Source organism: Poecilia reticulata, chromosome 11, assembly GCF_904066995.2.
Source record: "Poecilia reticulata chromosome 11, P_reticulata-male-v2, whole genome shotgun sequence".
In the NCBI taxonomy this organism is placed as follows: domain Eukaryota; kingdom Metazoa; phylum Chordata; class Actinopteri; order Cyprinodontiformes; family Poeciliidae; genus Poecilia; species Poecilia reticulata.
The window spans coordinates 21990408-22012495 of NC_088840.1; the positions used below are offsets into that span (position 1 = coordinate 21990408).

The 22088-nt window shown below is 36.4% G+C and overlaps 4 protein-coding genes across 5 annotated transcripts; all 4 read right to left on the reverse strand.

Moving 5' to 3' along the window:
- Positions 1-561: 561 nt before the first annotated feature.
- On the reverse strand, positions 562-4163 carry LOC108166698 (uncharacterized). The gene is made up of 2 exons (XM_017307406.2): positions 3871-4163; positions 562-2854 (listed from the first exon to the last, which is right to left on the reverse strand). The coding sequence occupies exons 1-2, from the start codon at positions 4058-4060 to the stop codon at positions 1368-1370; spliced, it is 1677 nt and encodes a 558-aa protein (XP_017162895.2). The 5' UTR covers positions 4061-4163; the 3' UTR covers positions 562-1367.
- Positions 4164-5091: 928 nt separating this feature from the next.
- LOC103472601 (uncharacterized) lies at positions 5092-11333 on the reverse strand. Its single transcript, XM_008422359.3, has 2 exons — positions 11002-11333; positions 5092-9030 (listed from the first exon to the last, which is right to left on the reverse strand). The coding sequence occupies exons 1-2, from the start codon at positions 11180-11182 to the stop codon at positions 7190-7192; spliced, it is 2022 nt and encodes a 673-aa protein (XP_008420581.1). The 5' UTR covers positions 11183-11333; the 3' UTR covers positions 5092-7189.
- A 1062-nt stretch (positions 11334-12395) lies between these two features.
- Positions 12396-16224, reverse strand: LOC103472599 (uncharacterized). The gene is made up of 2 exons (XM_008422357.3): positions 15897-16224; positions 12396-15316 (listed from the first exon to the last, which is right to left on the reverse strand). The coding sequence occupies exons 1-2, from the start codon at positions 16060-16062 to the stop codon at positions 13518-13520; spliced, it is 1965 nt and encodes a 654-aa protein (XP_008420579.1). The 5' UTR covers positions 16063-16224; the 3' UTR covers positions 12396-13517.
- A 956-nt stretch (positions 16225-17180) lies between these two features.
- Positions 17181-21568, reverse strand: LOC103472600 (uncharacterized). 2 transcript variants are annotated; one of them, XM_017307403.2, is made up of 3 exons: positions 21200-21336; positions 20329-20347; positions 17181-19682 (listed from the first exon to the last, which is right to left on the reverse strand). In XM_017307403.2, exon 3 carries the CDS (start codon positions 19573-19575, stop codon positions 17653-17655), a length of 1923 nt encoding a protein of 640 aa, XP_017162892.1. In that variant the 5' UTR covers positions 19576-19682; positions 20329-20347; positions 21200-21336; the 3' UTR covers positions 17181-17652. The 2 variants fall into 2 exon arrangements, with proteins under 2 accessions (XP_017162892.1, XP_008420580.3); XM_008422358.3 differs by lacking the exon at positions 20329-20347 and having other exon boundaries at positions 21200-21568.
- Positions 21569-22088: the final 520 nt, after the last annotated feature.

Sequence of the window (22088 nt, forward strand, 5' to 3'; positions counted from 1 at the left end):
CATGGAGGATTTTTACCTTGCAAAACGTTTTGCATTCTGTTGCAATAATGTACTAATCAGTTCCTGCAGCATAATTGACTACTGAACATCTTTCCTAGGGTGGCCATCACACTTTCTGTTATCGGGTTTTTTCATCTATTGTTATCATTTGTGAGATATCTGAAGTTTTATATACACTGCTCAAAAAAATAAAGGGAACACTTTAACATGTAAGTGAACACTGAAGTGTTCCCTTTATTTTTTTTGAGCAGTATATTTTTCTTTAGGATAGACCAAGGTGTGTTTGCTTATTGCAAAGGAAGACACAAGGAAAAATGTCCCATTACTCTTAGGAGACTCCATATTATTAACAAAATTATCATAAAATAACAAATTATCTTATAGTTTACTTCAAACATGTTTTTATTATTAGAATTATAAGACTATTTTTTTGTTCAAGGCTCATTCTCTCATTTTATTGTGGTTTTTCCTATCTAAACATTACATGTTGTTTTTTTCCTGTCAAACTTCAGTAGGAAAAACAAAATGTCACTTGACCCACATCAAGTCGACAAGAAGATGTAAAGGATTACAAAGTTTAATGAACAGAAGACAGCTTGAATATTCCAGGAGTTTCAAATTGTTCACACAACACACCATATTTAAGTTGTATATTAACATATTTAAAATTCAATTCAAAACCAGCATATTGATCACAAACAGGAATTGAAAGATGAAAGTTTCTCATACAAAACATTTAGTATTTTAGAATAACAAAATAATTCTACATCTTCTCAATGACCAACCTAATGTTCTGTTTATGCCAAAAATATTTTTAGATCTGGGATAGTTTATACAAGAAGTGCTGCCTCATTTTTGACTAATTGTAGTTAGTTTAGATGTTTCTCTGGACCAAATGTTGCATTACTGCAAGTGAGATAAGACGGTGGTGGTGATGAGATAAAAGGCAAGTTACTGGTGAAAATGGAAAACAATAAAGGTCCTAAGCCATAGCCCTGTGGAATTGTACACAATTCTTTTAGAAATGAACAACTGGTATTTTAAAGTTGAGATGCATAACTAGCGAGAAGTAATTAAATGTACAAGTATACAAATAAACATTTTTAGTCATTAGTTTTATCTAACAGAAAATCACAATCAAATAGGTCAAAAGCAGAACTAAGATCTAACAGAAGAACTCCATCTACGTTAACCACGGTACTCAAGAACTTCTAACAGTGTCCTTTATTGGGACATATTTACTATTTGAAGTAGATTTTCAAAAACTCAATTCCGTCTTGTTTGCATAACTTTTTCAACATTTGTGAAAGGCCTTTTAATGAAGTGAACTTTTAAGCTGTTGCAGAATGCTTCTCTAAAAAAAAATCCTACACCAAAAGGGCTTCTTCCTTGTGTGAACTCTCATGTTTATTCAATGAACGTTTTGATCTGAAGGATTTTCCACAGGTGTTGCAGGAAAATGGCATTTCACCTGTGTGGAGCAACCTGTGATGAGACAAAGAAGCTTTTTGATTAAAACTTTTGCCACAAATCGAACAAGAGAAAGGCTTCTCTCCTGTGTGAATTCTCTCATGCTGATCAAGAATAACTTTACGGGTAAAGCTCTTTCCACAGGACTGACATACAAAAGGTCTCTCACCTGTGTGATTTCTCATGTGACGTGCTAAGCTATTTTTGTCCATGTAATATTTTCCACATGTTGTACACTGGACACGTGTCTCACCTGTGTGAGAGTTCATGTGAACTCTTAAATCGTTTTTTCTCATAAAACTTTTTCCACAAGTCTGACATGGATAACGTCTCTCACGTGTGTGAACTATTAAGTGAGTTTTTAAACAACAACTGTAGCTGAATGCTTTTCCACAGGTCACACACAAAAAGGGCTTCTCACCTGTGTGACTTCTTATGTGACTCATTAACTGATGTTTGTGACTACATTTTTTGCCACAGGTCACGCACGAAAGGGATTTCACATGTGTGTGGACTCTCGTGTGTTTAGTCAATAATTTTTTGCTTTTGAAAGTTTTCTCACAAGTGTTACAGGGAAAAGACATTTCATCTGTGTGAAGCTTCATGTGAGTGGTCAAATGCATTGTTTGAGTAAAACCTTTGCCACAAGAGTGAACTCTGGTGTGTTTAGCCAAATGCTCTTTTCTAGGGAAGCTTTTTCCACAAGGCTGACATTTGAAAGGTTTTTCACCTGTGTGGGTTCTCATGTGAACCTGCAGTAGGAATCTCTGATTATGTCTTTTTCCACAGGTCACACATATAAAACGCTTCTCAGCTGTGCGATTGCTGACGTGCTTATTAATATTAGAGTTTGTAGTGAAGCTTTCATCACAAGTGATGCATTCAAAAGGCCTCTCATCTGTGCGACTTCTCCTGTGTTGAGCCGAGTTTTCTGCTCGACTTTTCTTGTCCCTTCTGGGTTCTGAATGATCAACACAGTTTTTACACTTTATGGTTTTCTGACATTTCTCATTTTGCTCCGGCCCATTGTCTTCCTTTGATCCTGAGTCTTTATGGTGGCTTCCTTCTTGCTCCTGATTCTCAGTTTCATTAAAGTCCTTACAGATGATTTGATCTTTCATTGGTTCTGGTTCTACATGGTTATTTTCTTCATGAGTCGGAGTCACCATATTTGTATCTTCATTCTCTTGCTTCAGTTCAAGCTGATCTTCATGCTCGCCTATGCAGATCTCCAATACTTCCTCTTTAATCAAGGGATGCTCTGGCTCCTCTTTCATCTGCAGAGGTTCTGGTTCCTCCTGGTCCAAACTGGGATCCGTCTCTTGTTTACAGAGTTGCTGGTCAGAGGAATCCTCCTCTTTCCAAACATAACCCAGTTGGTGGTCTGCAAAGGCAAACACACACAGGAGAAAATCTTTCTATTGTATGCAAAACAACAAACACTTCACTTTAATCATTCCCTGAACATAAAGATGCTTAAAAAAAGTATCCAGTCCAAATATTAGCTAAAACTGAATTTAAACATTTCTTTCATTAAAAACATATTTCAGTCCAATAGACTTTGAAGGAAAATCTTATCAAATGCAGTTTTTAATTTCTTCAGGAAAACTTCATGTTAAGCTCAAGTGAGAGACAGAGAGGACTTTCTATAGTAATCTGGAGCTGAAGTTGGGAGACATGCACATTTTTAAAATAACACAATCTGGTTTAGAAAGTACTGATATATCACAATTATGATTTATGTACAGAATTAAAAAAATTAACCTGCTTCACTTTAAAAACCATTAGTTTGTTATTTTTGACTTGTTCATTAAGAATTTATAAAGTTATATTCAATGAATTACAATATGTGTTCTGATGTTTGACAGATTAGTAGCATAACTTGAGTAGATATTAAACATACTTTTCATTCCCATATTGCTGCATTAAAAAGTCTTTACTGGCCTGGTCTAATATTCTAATCTTAAATGTCATGTTTTATTTAAGTGTAAGCAAGAGATCATCATCATTAACAGAAGTAAACAATTTAAAACATCAGTTTGTGTGTAACTAATCCATATGTGAGGAGAAAGCTCCCTGTATTTTTGGGAAGTGCCCCATTTATACTTTTGCACAAAATGCTTGGGGTCTGAATCCAGTGCGCTGACGTAGAGGCAAATCTAAAAAGACACCAAACCTGGATGACTTGATTTGAACACCCTTGTTGTAGAACCATCTAGTCCAGGTTTCAATAGTCTAAGGTGGATTTATTCGCCCGTTAGACGTTCCTCAAAAAAATAAGCCACCGGAAGTGATTTTAGCTTCATTGCCTAGTTTCCGTTAAAAAAAGAAAATCTTCCCAAAACGAACGCTTTAAAACCATAATATGCTTCCGGAATCATCATTAGAGGTGTTTCATACCCGTTCTGTGTAAGATTGTCTGAGGTGTCGAGGTGAAATCCGGGGAAAGTTTGCGCTGATCATCCATCTCTTCCTCCTTCACGATGATTTCATTAAACTCTGTGAATGTTTCCTCAGCAGGCGTTACCTGCTCGTTGATCGACTCTCCTTGAAGCTGGACTGAAGACATTTTTACAGCAAACATCGACATATTCAGCCCACAGAGGACCAGCCTACTGGCAAAAGGAAAGCTAGCACTGCTAGCATCACAGTTATTTTCTTCTGTTTTGTCTGTTGGCGGTTGAGAAACAACATTGCAGGTCACTACCGCCACCAAGCGGTCTGAAAGGTGGACTGCAGCGTCATGATACGGCCATGTAACAATACAGATGGGTTTAAGATAATTAAATGTTGCCTGATAATTATTTCATGAGGTATAGTTAAGTTAATCAATAAAATCTAGTTCTTTTTTTTAACTCTGTTTAGGTTTCCAACCACTTGTTTAGTTACTTCCTCACAAAAAACTGAAGTCTAATAGAACAACTCCAATTATTTGTATAAATAAAATTGAAAAGGTCTTCTGAGTTAGCACAGATGTGGTTGAATGACCTTTACAATAAGCATGTTAATATAATTTTTAATATTTCCTCAAAACTTCTAAACTACTTTCAATCATTAAAAAAATATAGGGTAAAATAAAACGTGATCTGTTGAAGGCAGTGAGCAGTGAATTGTTAGAGACAAGTGATAAATTGCTAAATCATATTTCTTTCATGGTCAATACAGCGTTTTAGTAACAACTGAAGGTACCATTTAGTTACTTGACTGTGCTATAAAATGGCATTATCTGTCTGGAAAACACACAGTAGTAGCTTGTTAAATAATTTTCTATTCAGAAATCAAAAGGCTTTTTATCCAAGAATGTTCAAACTAATCAACAATTTAAAACGTTGACAGCAAGAGCATTTTTCAGTGATTTCAAGATTTATTTTGATAGCAAACTACAGACTCCTGCCTTTAAAATCAGTTTGTTGACGTCCTAGTATTTAACATTTCATGTTTACGATATTACACCTTATCATTTGTAAGCTTCACATAAACAGTTGGATTAATACTGTTAATAAACCCTTATCTTCCAAACACTGCAAAGGAAAGGTCTTTAACCTGCAAGGTGTGCTTGTTGCATTTTTAACTCATACTATTAGATTGTTTAATGCATCATATTCAAAAAGATCATGTTCGTTCCATCAATGTTCTTTAAGAACCAGACAGGTTTACAGAAAGCACATGGTGGTTTGATTTGTTTCAGGTAAGAATGACATTAGTAAACATTGAAAATCTCACACATTTGCACAAGCTGGCAGTGAGACTGGTGTGAGTGCATACATGTTGGGTAACCAAAGAACAATGTGTGATGTGTGCATTTTACACACTCGCTCAATATGTGTTCTTGACTCTTTGCGCTTGGAACTGGACAAAGTGTCTGTTAAATAACTAAACATACAGTGTGAACTTCTAGAAGAGTACAAGTTATTCAAACACACTGGCCTTTCTTAACACAGAAGGATTTTTGATCAAGTAAAATATAGATAAAACTAAAATAATTTCACATTTAAATCAAATGAAAACGCCTTAATCTCATTAAACTCTTGGACAGAACGTGTTTCTGTGGTTTTAGAACTTCAGCTCAGTAGTGAACTACAGACTTCTGATCTCTTTGACATCCTGATGTTTACCAGGTTTACAACTTTTTTGTAAAATAAAATAAATACTGTTGGATTACCACTTAATAAAACAGTCAGCAGACATTTTTTCCACATTTACTCATCAGGCTGGGATTATGCACTTCGCGAAGGGCAGACGGCCGGGTATAAAAAATCCACCAAAAAAACAATCTGATTACAACAAACCATCATCATTAGAGTCATCATAGTACCATATAAATAAACATGTCTAGAGTTTAATATATATAAGCATTACAGTAATATGTTTGCTGGAGAAAAAGTTTTCTGTTTAATTTGGCTTAAAGTTTATCAGACAAAGGGTCTCGCCAGTCAAATCTTGGTGACGGTGCCTGAAAATACTCAAGACAGCACTATAGAAATACTTGCAAAGCCGTTTCAAATCTACAGTATGTTAGGTAAATGGCCACCAGGCACTGAATAAATTTGACATTTTTACCGCGTATGCTCTTTGCAGTTCTAATTTATTCACAACAACATGAAAAGGCAAAGTACTGAGATTCACCTGACAGAAAATGTTTGATTTGGAAGACAATTTCAGGAATAACTGAAGAAAAATATTGGCTTGACAGTTCAATGACGACAATTCAGCATTAATACCGACAGCACAATTTGACATGGCGTAAGCCAATTATGTAAAATAAAAAAACAGAGAAAGGTATGGCAGCCAGTAGCGCAAAAAGTGGGTATGCAGGGTATGCAACGCATAGGGGCGCAGCACCAGAGGGGGCGCCAAAACCCCCTGCTTTTTGGCAGGGGGTTTTGGGGCGGGTGGAGGGGGTTAAAGAGCGAGTGAGCGTCACTCCTTCACCCTGACGTTCCTTCGCTGGGGGAGAATGAGGGGGGGCGATCTATGTTTTCGCATCCACCTGAATAATGTGCAGTTGCGCCACTGATGGCAGCAAACGGGTTTGCAGTCTGTAAAGCCATAAGAAACAACTGGTATAACTATATGGGTCAATTAGGAAACCCGAATGGCTGCTGTGGCTTCTACTGTGCACCAGTGTGAGTTTTTTATTTTTATTTTAACAGGGGGTATCATGTAAAAAAACAACAACAACAACTTTGAGCATCATGTCATGTTATAAATGTTATTCCCTCATCAAAAACATACTTGGGGGTTTGTTTTGATTCTTTCATGCATGTTTGAGAAATAATTTAATCTCCATGGCAACCATTCAGGGGTACCTAAACACTTGCTATCACAAAGCGCCACCTATTTCCATAAAGTCTACTGTCTCAATATGTGCTTCTGCTCCTGTAGACTAGTGGCAGCAGCAATTAGCAAACACCTGGTGGAACTGCTTGTAGGCTGAGCTTATATGAACTTCTTTAGTCCAACACTCCTAAGATGGTTTGTAAGCAGCTTAAAGTTAACGTATTGTACTGGAAGGCATAGGAGCTTCTTAAAGAGACAGAGGCCATTTTCAAGACATCACATTGTAAAGTCAAACTTCTTTTAAGCTATGTTCGATATACACATAATTTTGTATAACAGTTGAAGGTAACATAGGTACTTGATTGTGTTCAATCAAACTGTTTCTGCATGGTACATCGATTTGTGTTAAGAACAAAATGTTTTCAAGTTTTTACTTTAGCTAAATGCTCGACAGGTCCTGCACAAAAGGGGCTTCTCGCCTGTGTAAACGCTCATGTTTATTCAGTGAATCTTTTCTTTTGAAAGTTTTTTCACAGGTATTACAGCGAAAAGGCCTGTCATGTGTGTGAATCATCATGTGTTGAGGCAAATAAGCTTTTAGAGTAAAACGCTTACCACAAATGGTACAAGAGTAAGGCTTCTCACCTGTGTGAATTCTAATGTGCTTGTTGCAATCAGAACTTGCGGCGAAGCTTTTTCCACAAGTGTTGCACACAAAAGGCTTCTCCCCAGTGTGAATTTTCATGTGTTTATTACATTCGGACTTTGTAACAAAGCTTTTTCCACAGGTGTGGCACAAAAAAGGCTTCTCACCTGTGTGAATTTTCATGTGTTTGTTCAATGACGGTTTGGATCTGTAGCTTTTTTCACAAGAATTACAGGAAAACACCTTTTCATCTGTGTGACTTCTCATGTGATCAGTCAAATTAACTTTTCGAGCAAAACTTTTGAGACAAATCACACATGTGAAAGGCTTCTCACCTGTGTGAATTCTGACGTGGTCATCCAGAAAAGATTTCTGAGTGAAGCCTTTTCCACAGAACTGACATTTGAAAAGGTTCTCACCTGTGTGAATTCTCATGTGACGTGTTAAACCCGTTTTGCTTATGAAACGTTTTCCACACGTCACACAGTGCGACTCCTCATTTGTGTGCGTTACGAAGTGAGTTTTTAAACTACCGCTGTGGCTGAACGCTTTACCACAGATGACACACAAATAGGGGTTCACACCTGTGTGACGTCCCATGTGAACTATTAACTGACGTTTTTTAATAAATCCTTGTCCACAAGTCTCACACGAAAAGGGTTTCACACCTGTGTGAACTGTCATGTGTTCAATTAATGAATATTTAGATCTGAAAGTTTTTTCACAGGAGTTACAGGGGAAAGGTTTTTCATCTGTGTGAGTCCTCAAGTGATTAGTCAAATGACCTTTGTCAATAAAACTCTTGCCACAAATGGTACAAGAGAAAGGCTTCTCACCTGTGTGAATTCTGACGTGTTTAACATAAGCAGGTTTTGTGATGAAGCTTTTTCCACAGGACAGACATTTAAATGGCCTCACACCCGAGTGAATCCTCATGTGTTTATTTAATGAATGTTTCAATCTGAACGTTTTTTCACAGGTGTTACAGGTAAAAGGTCTCTCACCTGTGTGAATTCTCATGTGCGCTGTTAAATTTCCTTGTTTTGTAAAACTTTTTCCACACATACACTGAAAACGCTTCTCACCTTTGTGACTTTTCAAGTGCTGAGTCAAGTTACTACTTTCACTAAAAGCCTCACCACATATTTTACAAGAATACACAGCAGTTCCTGTGCGAGTTTTCTTGTCCCTTTTGAATTTTGAATTGTTGACACAGTTGTTGCGCTTCATGGTTTTCTGATGGTTCTTGTTTTGTTTCTGCCCTTCATCTTGCTGCAATCCTGAGTTTTGAATAGGATTTCCTTCGCAATCCTGGAGCTCAGTTTGATTATAATCCTGAGAGACAACTTGGTCCACAAGTGGTTCTGGTTTAATGTGGTACTTGTCTTCATGAGTTGGACTCACTATTGATGTATCTTCAGTCTCCTGCTTCAGTTCAAGCTGCTCTTCCTGCTTGCTTATGCAGATCTCTAAAGGTTCCTCTTTAGTCCAGGGATGTTCTGGTTCTTGATGCTCTTCTTTTATCTGCAGAGGTTCTGGTTCCTTCTGGTCCAAACTGGAATCCGTCTCCTGTTTACAGAGCTGCTGGTCAGAGGGATCCTGCTCTTCTTTCCAAATATAATTCTGTAGATCATCTAGAAAGACAAACAAACACAAGAGAAAGGATTTTTTTGTAGGTTATCATCTGCCAGTGCAACTAGTCCCGATTTTAATTCGGTGCCCGCCATTATTCCTGGGCTACACTATGAATGCAGCATGCCTCCTGGTGTTAGTGTCAATTGTGATTAGATTACATCATGCTACTTCTTATGGGTAATGATTTTAACCTTACAGCTGTAGCATTAAGCAAAGATGCTCTAATTAATTTGGATTCTGAAAGAGCGGTTCACAATTATTTTCATGATTTGGAAGCATCTACAGAGAAATGCTGGATGAATTTAAAGTAAACAAGTTAGCAAGTTTAGCATCTTTTGTTTTTAAAAATTGGAACAGATGTGTAAAATATGCAAAAACATTAAATCCGTCACTACAAATCAAATGATGCTCTTGGGAGCCCCCTAGTGGTGCCGGGGTCCTAAGCAACTGATTAACTTGCAATGCCTTGAGCCGGCTTATAAAAACTGGCTGAAATATTTCAGAAACAATTATTCCAAAAAGAGATTAAAAAGAGAGAAAAAAAAAAGAAAAGGAAAAGATTAAACAATAGAGAACAGGAAAAGGGGTAGAGTACAGAACCAAAGGAGAATGATGCAGGGAAAAAGACAGAAAGGAAACTAATTAATGTCTTCAACTAAATTTCACAAGATCTACAGTTAATCTCAACATTTCTTCCTTTTCATGTTTGAATGATGAAGCAGAGGAAAACCCAACGAGTAAAGAGACAAGAGAGATAAACTCACATTCAAGTTCATAAGCAATACCTCCAGCAACCCCCAAAATTGCTCCAATAACCCCATGTGAATTATTTAGTGGGGGAATTCCTCCACTTTTCAAAACAATATTGTCAGGCTCTGACAACAAGGCTAAACATGCTGAAAAACCAACTAATGTTTTCTAACCTACATATAATCAAAAGATCACATTTTAGTAAAATTTAATACAATTACAATGACAATAAAAGTAATTATAACGTATGTTTTAAATATATTTTTTATTATCACTGGCTTGAAAACTACAAGATTTTTTTTTTTACTTCATTTTCCATAAATAACATCTCAAGGGGGAAAGTGTATGCAGACTTTTTGTACATTCCATGTTGTTTTTTGTTTTTATTTTAATTTAAATACCAAAATATAAATAAAACTGTGATTCTTTAAAATGACAAATTACAAGTCAGGCAACATTTAAGGCTATAAAAAATGTTTGTTTAGCTGGACTGAGGACAAAATGGCTCTTTGGACTGAATTATAACTATTATTAAGATATAGATTGTCATAGGATATATAGCCAAACTGTCTCTGGTGACTCTTTGTTTCCTCTAATACACGTGTCAAACTCGAGGCCTGGGGGCCAAATCTAGCCCACAATATGTTTTAATTTGGCCACCAGAAGGAAGAGTAAACAGAACCTTCAAGATAAAAAATGTGTGATTAAATATTTTAACTGTTTGCTGCCAAATTAAAACCAGTCACTCCACTTTTCACCAATTACACAATCAAGGAAACTCATACAAAATCAACAGATCGCTGCACTATTTTGGCACTAATGTATAATTGTGAGTTTAACGCACGTTTTCTGCAAAAATGTTCAAAAACATTTTACATTATAAAATTATAGTCTGATCAAGGTGGAAAACAACAAAAATCTAAATTATAGCACAAACATTGCTAAATATTTTTGCAAATATTTCTGAATTAGAAGTTATTTGGATTGCCAAAACAACCACGAAGTCCTTCATGGATTAATCAATGTGAAAAACTTTCAATATTATTTAATTTTAGGAAGTATTTATCAAATTTAGATAGATATTTACTAGTATTTTAACAGTATGATCATGGGTTTTATTCTGGCACAACAACCGTCCAGTTTGGAACATTCATAGCCCAAAATCAAAATCAGTTCTACACCCCTGCCGTCACATAATATAACGTAACATTGTTTCATACCAGTTCGGTGTAATGCGGTCCGGGGCGTCCCGGACAAATCCTGCAAGCTGTCCCAGTCATTTACCTCTTCCTCCTTCTTCACGGTTCCGTTAAACTCTGTCAATGCTTCGTCAGCAGGAGTTTCCTGCTCGTTGCTCAACTCTCGTTGAAGATTGATCGAAGACATTCTGACTGCAAACATTCAGATATTCAGCCCATAAATTGATCAAAATCCGCAGAATGACTCCGAGCAGAAGGAAAGCTAACGTTGCTAAGATCACGTCTTAGCTACTACTTCTTCTTCTTCTTCACACATCGAATCAGGTCTTTACCGCCACCAACTGGTCTGGAGGGTTAACAGCAAGATTTTCTTTGCTTTTTATTCAATCGTTATTAACTGCACGTACAACAAATACGACATCAATAACAAATGTATTCAAAGCTGAAATAGCTAGCGCGGGCTACTTCCAAACACAAGTAAGTGAGAAAAAACAAAAACACAAACCGATAATGAAAAGTAATCTATAAACCATCCATCCATCAATTTTCTGCCGCTTATCCGCGGTCGGGTCGCGGGGGCAGCAGCTTCAGAAGGGAGGCCCAGACTTCAATCTCCCCAGCCACTTCTTCCAGCTCCTCCTGGGAACCCAAATCTATAAACCAAATAAATGAGGAGAAAAAAAAATATATATATATTTTTTTATATATATATATTTAGCTCGTCCTTTTGCTTGTCAACTTATTTTCTATTTTAATTGATTTTTTATCTCTTTTTAGCTGAAGCTGATTCACAGCTCATGTGTTGCATTTTCTACAACAGAATTTTCCTGAACACCATAATATGTATGAATTATATGTAATAGCACTACCAATAAATAACTGATAATTTGGCTCATCATGTCAATTTATATTAAAATCTCTGATCGGCTGCCAAATAATCTACTGTCAACTGGAATCCAAGCAAATAATTTATCTTCATGGTTCTGAGTTTAATACTGCAATAACATCTGTGTGTGCTGAAATACCGTTATTTGTCCCTTTCCCTACTTTGAGTTAAAACTCTGGTATAACGCACCCATTGTTTTTGATGTTAAACTGTCTGGAAGAATGTTTACACCGCCTGCTGCTGCCATCTTCTGGATTAAGTAGGTATTTCATATTTTCCTTCTGCTAGACTAGAGGTGACCACGTCACCCATTGCCCCAAAACTCCTGGATAATTTACTTAAATTTGCTCCCACATCAACACTCTAATATACACAATGTGAAAAATGAAGCTATTATTTTCTTAACTCACTTACCGCTGTCTTTTTTAATCATAAAATAAGGGCAGTGCTGTTTCTTTCGGGGATATGAGTGAATAAATGTTTAGCTCCAAACTGTAGTTTCAGTCTCATGCCATGACATCAACACACATCCAGCTACACCAATTTATTTTCAAAGCACAAAACTCCACATTCACAATTATAGGTGAACAGAAATGTGATCGACGACTCTCAGGTTGAATGTGGAGCCAAAAGTTTTCCTGAAAGTTGTCTAGTGTCTCATGTGGTGCAATATTCAAAAGGCTGTCCTCCTGTCTCAGTGAAAACTGAGAACCAGGCACGTAACGTTGGACTTTTTTTTTTAAACTGAAACATTTACTTTTGTAAAATGAGTTCTATAATGTATTACTCAACCTTTTCTGTTCCACTTCAATTCTAAAATTAAGGATTACTCTCTTCACCTTTTCTCCAACCAAACCGTATATTTTATACACAAAATATAATTATGTGACTGATCATCCAAATAGAAAAGGGAGCATACCACACCCAGTAAATCACCAAACATGTTTTTCTTTCTGTTCCACACTGTGTTCAGGTTTCTTTATAGTCGCACATTTATTTCTGACAGCCAACCAACATGTTCAAACTCACTTTGTCTTGAGTAAACAACTAAATTTACCAAACATTGACCACAAAAATAATGAATGCGATCACATTCCGTAAACATGATCTCACCACTTTAATACCATAACAAAATATAGATTACTTTTTTTTTGATTGTGTGAAAATGTGAGAAACCACCAAATATCTTTTGTCACTCATAGGAAACCATATTAAAAATTAAAGCATTTTTTTCCTATTGTTTGATCAATTTAAGGAGTAGCAGCCACAGAAAACAAAAATATGAGGAACACAAATTTATATTTTAGAGGTACAGAAAACATCCGAAGAATCAAAGCAGCAGCATTGAAATTAGTTGCTATATTTGCACTTTAAAGAAACTAAAAAGTAGAAAGTTCAAAGTTTAGCATTTCTAAATAATTTTTTACTGTTAATTCAAATGACTTTTTGCCAATGATGAAACTCAAGAATTTAAATGTTAAATCAAATGAGAGAGACAGATTTAAACATTTTTCTAATTCCGATGCTGGACATTTTTACGAGGTTTACAATATAAAATTTTTCTGTTGAAGGTTTTCAGATCAACTCTTGGATTACCAGTTAAAATGACACATGGACATTTTCACACAGGCCACAGTAGCAAAAAGGCTTCTTATGTGCATTCTTGTGGCTTCTCATCTGTGTGAACTCTCATGTGTTTATTTAACGAATCTTTTCTTTTGAAAGTCTTCTCACACAAATTACAGGAAAAGGGCCTTTCATCAGTGTGATGTGCCATGTGAGAAGTCAAATTACCTTTTTGAGTAAAACCCTTGCCACAAATCATGCAAGTGAAAGGCTTCTCACCCGTGTGAATTCTGACATGCTCATCGAAAACAGATTTTCTTGTGAAGTTCTTTCCACAGAACTGACATTTGAAAAGCCTCCCCTCTTTGCGAGTTCTCATGTTAACCGTTAACTGACTTTTGTTAATCAAACTTTTTCCACACGTCACAAATTGCAAAGGTTTCTCATTTGTGTGCATCATGAAGTGAGCTTTTAAGCTACTGCCGTCGCTGAATGCGTTCCCACAGATCACGCACAAAAAGGGCTTCTCACCCGTATGGCTTCTTGTGTGAACAACTAACTGGTGTTTTTGATTGAATCCCTTTCCACAGGTCACACACAGAAACGGCTTCTCGCCCGTATGACTTCTTATGTGAACCTTTAGCTGATTTTTTTGATTAAACCTTTTTCCGCAGGTCACACACAGAAAGGGCTTCTCACCGGTATGAATTCTTATATGTTCTTTCAATGAATGTTTGGATCTGAATGTTTTTCCACAAGTATTACAAGGAAAAGGCCTTTCATCTGTGTGACACTTTATGTGATTGGTCAGATGACCTTTGTCAGTAAAATCTTTGCCACAAATCATACAGGAGAACGGCTTCTCACCTGTGTGAATTCTGCCATGTGCATCAAGAACAGGTTTTGTGGTGAAGCGTTTTCCACAGGACAGACATTTGAAGGGCTTATCACCAGTGTGAATTCTTGTGTGAACCATCAACAGGTATTGTCGATTAAAGTGTTTCCCACAGGTCTTGCACACAAATGGCTTCTTACCCGTGTGAACTCTCATGTGTTCATTCAGTGAGTCTTTTCTTTTGAAGGTTTTTTCACAGGTATCACAGGAATAGGGCCTTTCGTCTGTATGGAGCCTCATGTGAGTAGTCAAATTACCTTTTTGAGTAAAACTTTTGCCACAAATGGCGCAAGAGAAAGGCTTCTCACCTGTGTGGACTCGGACATGCGCCTCAAGAAAAGGTTTGGTAGTGAAGCTTTTTTCACAAGACAAACATTTGAAAGGTCTCTCACCTGTGTGAATTCTCATGTGAACAGTTAAATGTCCTTTGTTTATATAACTTTTTCCACATGTTGCACATGGAAAACGCTTCTCACTTGTGTGATAATTCAAGTGCTGAGCCAAGTTACTATTTTGAGGTAAGAAATCACCACATATCTTACAAGAACACAAATTGTCATGTCTTTTTGGTTTTGAATTTGCACACTTTTTACGCTTTATGGTTTTCTGACATCCCTTATTTGGTTTCGGTGCTTTATCTTGCTTTGCTCCCGAGTCTTTCTGATAGTTTCCTTCTTGATCCTGGTTCTCAGTTTCATCGAAGTCCTCAGAGATTATCTGGCCTCTCATTGGCTCCGGTTCAATGTGGTCATTTTCTTTGTGTGAAGGAGTCAACAGAAACGTATCTTCAGTCTCCTGCTTCAGTTCAAGCTGCTCTCCATGCTCACCTATGCAGATCTCCAATACTTCCTCTTTAATCCATGAATGTACTGGTTCCTGCTGCTCCTCTTTTATCTGCAGAGGTTCTGGTTCCTCCTGGTCCAAACTGGAATCACTCTCCTGCTTGCAGACCTGCTGCTCCTCTTTCCAAACATAATCCTGTAGATCATCTGGAAATCAAACAAAACACAGGAGAGAGGGCTTCTATTCACTTTAATCTATGCATACAAACATGCTTTGAGAAATATTTAGTCCTTATATTTGCTGAATCTCACAAGATTTTAGTCTCAATGCATTTCAGTTCAACAAAGCATTAAAGACAGTACGAGGCAATTTTAGATCTGTACAATTCAATAATTTCCATGAATAAAAATGTTAGAAATTTTTAGTTTGAGCTCTTGAAACAGTATGGGCTTCCTTAAGAGCTCAAATTTTCACGCTGCTCAACCATATGGCGTTTACTTTATTGAACTGCCACAAATCACAAAACTATGTCTGACAGATTCTGTCAATCATATGAAACAATCCGGTCTGGGTTAAACAGTTTTATAGCTTTCGAATAGGAACAGATTAAAAATGTTCATGGCATTGAGAAATTAGGTGAATTCATCGTTAGCCGTTTCTTAAAGCTGCAGCTACAACCGGAAGGCAACTTTATCTTCGTTGATAATCTCCGCTAATAAAGCAATAAAAAAATAACATTAAAATCGCAGTCGGCATTAAAACGTTGGCATCGTGTGTATCCAATACCTTTTCCGTGTAAAATGGTCTGGGATGTCCGGGAGAAATCCAGCAGTCGGTGCTGACCGTCCATCTCTTCCTCTTTAACGATTATTTCTTTAATCTCCGTGAATGTTTCCTCAGCAGCAGTTAACTGCTCGTTGATAAACTCTTGTTCAAGCTGGACTGAAGACATTTTTATAGCAAACACTCATATTCAGAGAAGAGATAATCAGACTACAAGTAGACGGAAAGCTAACGGTCTTCTTCTTCTTTTTCTTCTTCTTCTTCTTCTCCTTCTGCTTCTTCTTGATATGTAACGGCGGTTAGCAAACAATTAAACAGAACGTTACCGCCACCAACTGGTCTGAAGGCCAACCGCAAAACCCAAGATACCATCATGTAAAATATGTCAGAAAAAGATAATTAAATATCGCCTGTGGAAGAGCCCAAAATATAACTGTGTAACATTATTTATGTTATGACTTTGAGCAAAAACCCTCAATAGTGATGGTGCTTGGAGTTCTGTCTGAAGGAAGATAAAATGATTTGAAGTAGTTTGATTTTATATTCTTAATATTTCATATCCACCAAGCCAAAGCAGTTTATAGCTAAACAATAATTTCAACTTTAAACCAAACAATAGAAACAACTTTAATGCTGTTTAACATTTAAGAAAAAAAACATCTGTGGTTTTTGGACTTCAGAATAAAAGTGAACTACGGACAAAGTTCTTTAATGTTCTGAAGTTTTAATATTTTACAGGTTTTACTAAATTAAATTAAATTGATTTTTTTTTTTTTTACACAAACTATAGAGTTGTCATTGTTGATAAAACTCAGGGCAACCGCTAAACGGTTTTGAACAAAATAAATCATAAAAAATAATGAATACAAGAAAACACAAAGATGAGAAATTATCACGTTCAGCCTGTTGCATCTTCCCAGCTTCAAAATGATTTACTTTGAGCAGCAGAGTAAAACTCTTGGTCTAAAATATGTAACCAAATGTGAAAAAGTTCTGTCAACTGAGTATGTTTCAGTTCTGCAATTTTTCCTCAGTAGTGTTGTTGCTTTTCTCACATTAAGGTTTGCACCACAGCTAGTGCATTTCTCAGAACAATTAACACAAAGTTCAACAGCATCTTTTGCTAAAATCTGGACACCATTCTTTATTAAAAATATTGTAAAATGCATTTGTCATGTTTTCATTATGACAGTTCACTCTGAAAGTGTTTTCCAATGCAAAAAAGTATAATTTGCACAGACAAATGAGATCTACAGTTAGTGAGGTAAATGAGCACAAGACATCAAGTATATCTTACATTTTTATTGCATATGCTCATTGCAATTCACTGCACTGTTCAAAAGTAAATTACAAACTTACTGTATGTACAACAAACATGAGGCTTAAAGTTGTGCGCCACTATAAAGAATATCTGTAAAAGATTAGGTTCACCTGAGAGAAAATAACTTAATTTTAATTTTGCAGGAATGAATCATAAAACAAACAAAAAAAAAATGCATGAAACTTTGACAACTTGTTCACCATTTCTGTTTGTAATTTTATGTAACGAATACAAAACTGGATCAAATGATGATTCATTAGAAGGCCCAAGAAGAACACTGACATGCTGAAAAGGTTGATATTACCACCCGGGAGAGAACAAAAACATGCAGGATGCCGGCTCTGGAAGGCCGAATTTGGGCTCCCCTGCTCTAGAGTGTTCTCACTTAGACTTGCCAGAGTGAGTTCTCATGTGACGTATCAAATCTGTTTTTCTAAGCTAACTTTTTTCGCACGCAACACATTGAAAAGGTTTCTCATCTGTGTGAGTTATGAAATGAGTTTTTAAGCTACTGCTGTGGCAGAATGCTTTTCCACATGTCTTGCACAAAAATGGCTTCTCGCCTGTGTGAACCCTCATGTGTCTATTCAGTAAGTCTTTTCTTCTGAAAGTTTTTTCGCAGACATTACAGGGAAACGGCCTTTCGTCTGTGTGAATCCTCATGTGATTAGTCAAATGCACTTTTTGAGAAAAACCTTTGCCACAAATCACACAAAAGAACGGCTTCTCACCCGTGTGAACTCTCTGGTGTTTATTCAATGCGTCTTTAGATCTGAAGGTCTTTTCACACGCATCACAGGGAAAAGACCTTTCATCTGTGTGAATTCTCATGTGATCAGACAAATCCCCCTTTTGAGCAAATTGTTCTCCACAAATCGTACAAGAGGAAGACTTCTCTGTGTGAGTCCTCATGTGAATTGTGAAATTTACTTTCTCTTCGTAACTTTTTCCACATGTCGTACATTGAAAATGAGTGTCTAATGTGTGAGCCATGAAGTGAACTCTTAAGGTGTGGCTATGATGGAAAGCTTTTCCACAGATCCCACACAGAAAGGGCTTCTCACCTGTGTGTCTTCTAATGTGAACCACTAACTGGCCTTTTCGATTAAACCGTTCTCCACAGGTAACACACAAAAAGCGCTTCTCGCCTGTGTGAACTGTCATATGTTCAGTTAGTGAGCTTCTTGCTCTGAAAGTTTTTTTGCAGATGTTACAGGTAAAAGGCCTTTCATCTGTGTGACGCCTCATGTGATTGGTCAAATGAGCCTTTTCATTGAAAGTTTTCTCACAAATCGTACAAGAGAGAAGCTTCGCACCTGTGTGAATTCTGACGTGCCTATTAAAATCTGATTTTCTTATGAAGTTTTTACCACAGTACAGACATTTAAAAGGTTTCTCACCTGTGTGAATTGTGATGTGCTTATTAAAATCTGATTTTCTAGTAAAGCTTTTTCCACAGTACAGACATTTAAAAGGCTTCTCACCTGTGTGAATTCTGACATGCTTATTCAAATCAGACTTTGTAATGAAGCTTTTTCCACAGGACTGACATTTAAAAGGCTTCTCGCCAGTGTGAGTTCTAATGTGAACTATTAATTGGCATTTTCGAATAAACCCTTCCCCACAGGTCACGCACAAAAATGGCTTCTTGTCTGTGTGAATCTTTATGTGATCATTCAATGAAACTTTTGATTTGAAAGTCTTTTCACAGGTATTACAGGGATAAGGCCTTTCATCTGTGTGAAGCATCATGTGATAAGTCAAATTACATTTTCGCCCAAAACTTTTGCCACAAATCATACAAGAGAAAGGCTTCTCACCTGAGTGAATTCTGACATGTTCATCAAGAACTGATTTTTTAGTGAAGCTTTTTCCACATGACAGACACTTGAAAGGTCTCTCACCTGTGTGAATTCTCATGTGAACTACTAAGTGTCCTTTTTTTATAAAACATTTTCCACATGTTGTACATGGGAAACGCTTCTCACCTATCTGCCTTTTCAACTGTTGGGTCAAGTTGCTATTTTGAGTAAAAATGTCCCTTCTGGGTTTTGAATTGTCACAGTTGTTACTCTTTGCGGTTTTCAGATAGCTCTTATCTGGTTCCTGTGCTTTATCGTGCTTGGATTCTGAGTCTTTATAATGATTTCCTTCTTGATCCTGGTTCTCAGACTCACTGAAGTCCTGGTTCCTGATTGGTTCTGGTTTAATGTGGTTCTTTTCTTCATCATTTGATGTCACCATAAATGTATCTTCATTCTCCTGCTTCAGTTCAAGTTGGTCTTCATGCTCACCTATGCAAATCTCCAATACTTCCTCTTTAGACCTGGTATGTTCTGTCTCTTGCTGCTCTTCTTTCATCTGGAGAGGTTCTGGTTCCTCCTGATCCAAACTGGAATCACTCTCCCGTTTCCAGAGCTGCTGGTCAGAAAAAACCTCCTCTTTCCAAACATAATCCTGTAGATCATCTAGAAACAAAAACACAAAAGAAAGTTTGTCTATTGTGGGTTTAAATAAAAAATGTATAAAACTTTAATCGACAAGTAAGGATTAAATCCTAAAATGTCTTGGAAAAACATGAATTTAGTCTGAATGTATTGTAGTCTGAATGTATGGTATGTTTTTTTTTTAAATGTATCCTTTGTAATCACTGTTCCTCTTAATTTTCTTCTCCATTTGTCATCAAACAGTATATGTGGCTCTGTTCTCTTTTGGCTTCATATTCTCATCCTTCTCAGCTACATTTGTCTCAATAGTAACAACTTTGTTGAAAAAATTCCTAAATAGTTTAATTGAACTCATGACTTTGGTCTTCGCTGAGTTGGCATCTTGATTTAAATTTTTCCCTTGCCTCCAACTTTTCTTTCTCTCTCCTCTGCTTAATCTTTTTCTAGAATAAATTTCTGCAATAAACTATTCCCATTTTAGAACTTTTTTGTTCAAGTAGAAGACTTTATTGGCAACAAAAATATGAATAACTAAATGGCTCAATAAAGCAGATGAAGTGGCAAATATTGCATCAAAAATTTTGAAATAAGAACTTTCCCAACTTAAGAGCTTGGATCTTGATTTTGGTCGAAAAGAGAGAAACTGACTCTCTTCCCTCATCCTTACCGCTTTGTCACTTTACCTCCTACAAAGAGTCAGAAGGTAAAACAAAACATGAGAGAAAACAGAAACAAATCCGTAAATAAACAAAGGTGAAAACAGGAAGGGAGAAAATATTATTAAATACATAATATATATTTTATATTATATAAAAGTGATAAGTTCATGAAAATGAAAACTAAATAAAACAAAATTGGAAATAAAACAAATGGCAACAATATTAAATTATTACATTCAAAATGTACCCTCAGTAAGTTTTAAATACTCTTTTTGGATACATTATTTGCCATTATATAGGCAAATAAAAAGGCTTACCTCAAGTTTGCTCTACAACTTTCCGATTTAGAAAGAACTTGACAAACTTCTCATGTATTTATAATCTGGTTTGAATTCGTTAAACTCTTTTGTCCTAAATACAAGTATTTCTCATTAATTACTTGAATTAACAATACATTAAAAATCATTTTGTTGAGGTTACACTTCATGACACAAATGAACAAAACAACTTTTTTGTGGTAACATCCATCTAAATGATCTAAGGATTATTCAGAAACATTAACTCAGAGTAAAGGAAATAAATATATTCAGTAAAAAAAAAAAAAGCTGTACAGTTTGATAATGTCAGAAGGTCCTGTCATCCCGAGTGACACTCTGAAATGCAAGCCTTTAAGCTTGGTACTTTTCAAATTACAGTATACTAAAGATGCTCACGGTAGTAAAAACGAATTGTTTTGCTGTAGACGTTTTTGCTGAAACAACACGTCAACTTCAGCTTCACTGCCTAATTTCCGCTGATATCTCCCAAAATGAATGCTTTAAAACCGAAATCTGCATCCTCCGTCATCAGTAAGACGTTGGCATCATTTGTGTTTCTTACCTTCTCGGTGTGAAGTGAGCTGCGGTGTCCGAGCGAAATCCAGCAGTCTGCGCTGATCGTCCACCTCTTCCTCCTTCACGATAATTTCCTTAAACTCCGTGAATGTTTCTTCAGCAGGAGCTAACTGCTCGTTGGTGAACTCTCGTTTTAGCTGGACTGAAGACATTATTACTGCAAACATTCACATATTCAGCCCGCAGATGGTCAAACTCTAGATAGAAGGGAAGCTAACGCTTGCTAGCATCACAGTTCTTCTTCTTGAGTTTAAATGTCGGTTGGCAAAGGCCGTTAGGTAAGCATTACCGCCACCTACTGGTAAGCAGTGTGGTTCATGAGGATTTAATTTATTCTATAAGCACACTTAAATATAGATCTACATACACATACATAACCATCTACATTTGTATAAACTGTAATTTTATTCTTTGTGGATTTATGGCAGGTGGCATTAAATGTTCCATCTTACCTACTTAAACTATATTCTTGTATATAATCCCATTTCCTTTAGAAATTTAAATGTTTTATTAATACATGAGGTATTTCTCATACATACATACACACACACACACATACATATATATATTTTTTATTTTTGTGAGATTACTTTTATTACTTAATTTTTTTACATAATGGGTTCTAGCAGAAAATAGTGCTGTATTGTTCATGCATTGAATCGCCATTAAAAAAAAAAAGATAGGGCAATCACATCAGTATAAACTCATTTCATGTAAACACCAACATTCAATACTCTGCTCTCAGAAATCAAACGTCTGTGTTCGTTTCAGCATGTCCTATAAAATACCAGTTGCTCTCACTGATTCACTTTGAGACACTATTCTGAATTCATCACAGTCTACCAAGGAATCAGAAAAGGAAAAGCTACTCGGTT

Coding starts and splice junctions, on each gene's coding strand:
- LOC108166698 (XM_017307406.2), bottom strand. CDS start 4,060: ATGTCGATGTTTGCTGTAAAAATGTCTTCAGTCCAGCTTCAAGGAGAG. Junction 2,855..3,870: donor GACAATCTTACACAGAACGG/GTATGAAACACC, acceptor TTGCCTTTGCAG/ACCACCAACTGGGTTATGTT.
- LOC103472601 (XM_008422359.3), bottom strand. CDS start 11,182: ATGTTTGCAGTCAGAATGTCTTCGATCAATCTTCAACGAGAGTTGAGC. Junction 9,031..11,001: donor GACCGCATTACACCGAACTG/GTATGAAACAAT, acceptor TTGTCTTTCTAG/ATGATCTACAGAATTATATT.
- LOC103472599 (XM_008422357.3), bottom strand. CDS start 16,062: ATGTCTTCAGTCCAGCTTGAACAAGAGTTTATCAACGAGCAGTTAACT. Junction 15,317..15,896: donor GACCATTTTACACGGAAAAG/GTATTGGATACA, acceptor TTTGATTTCCAG/ATGATCTACAGGATTATGTT.
- LOC103472600 (XM_008422358.3), bottom strand. CDS start 21,380: ATGTTTGCAGTAATAATGTCTTCAGTCCAGCTAAAACGAGAGTTCACC. Junction 19,683..21,199: donor GCTCACTTCACACCGAGAAG/GTAAGAAACACA, acceptor TTTTGTTTCTAG/ATGATCTACAGGATTATGTT.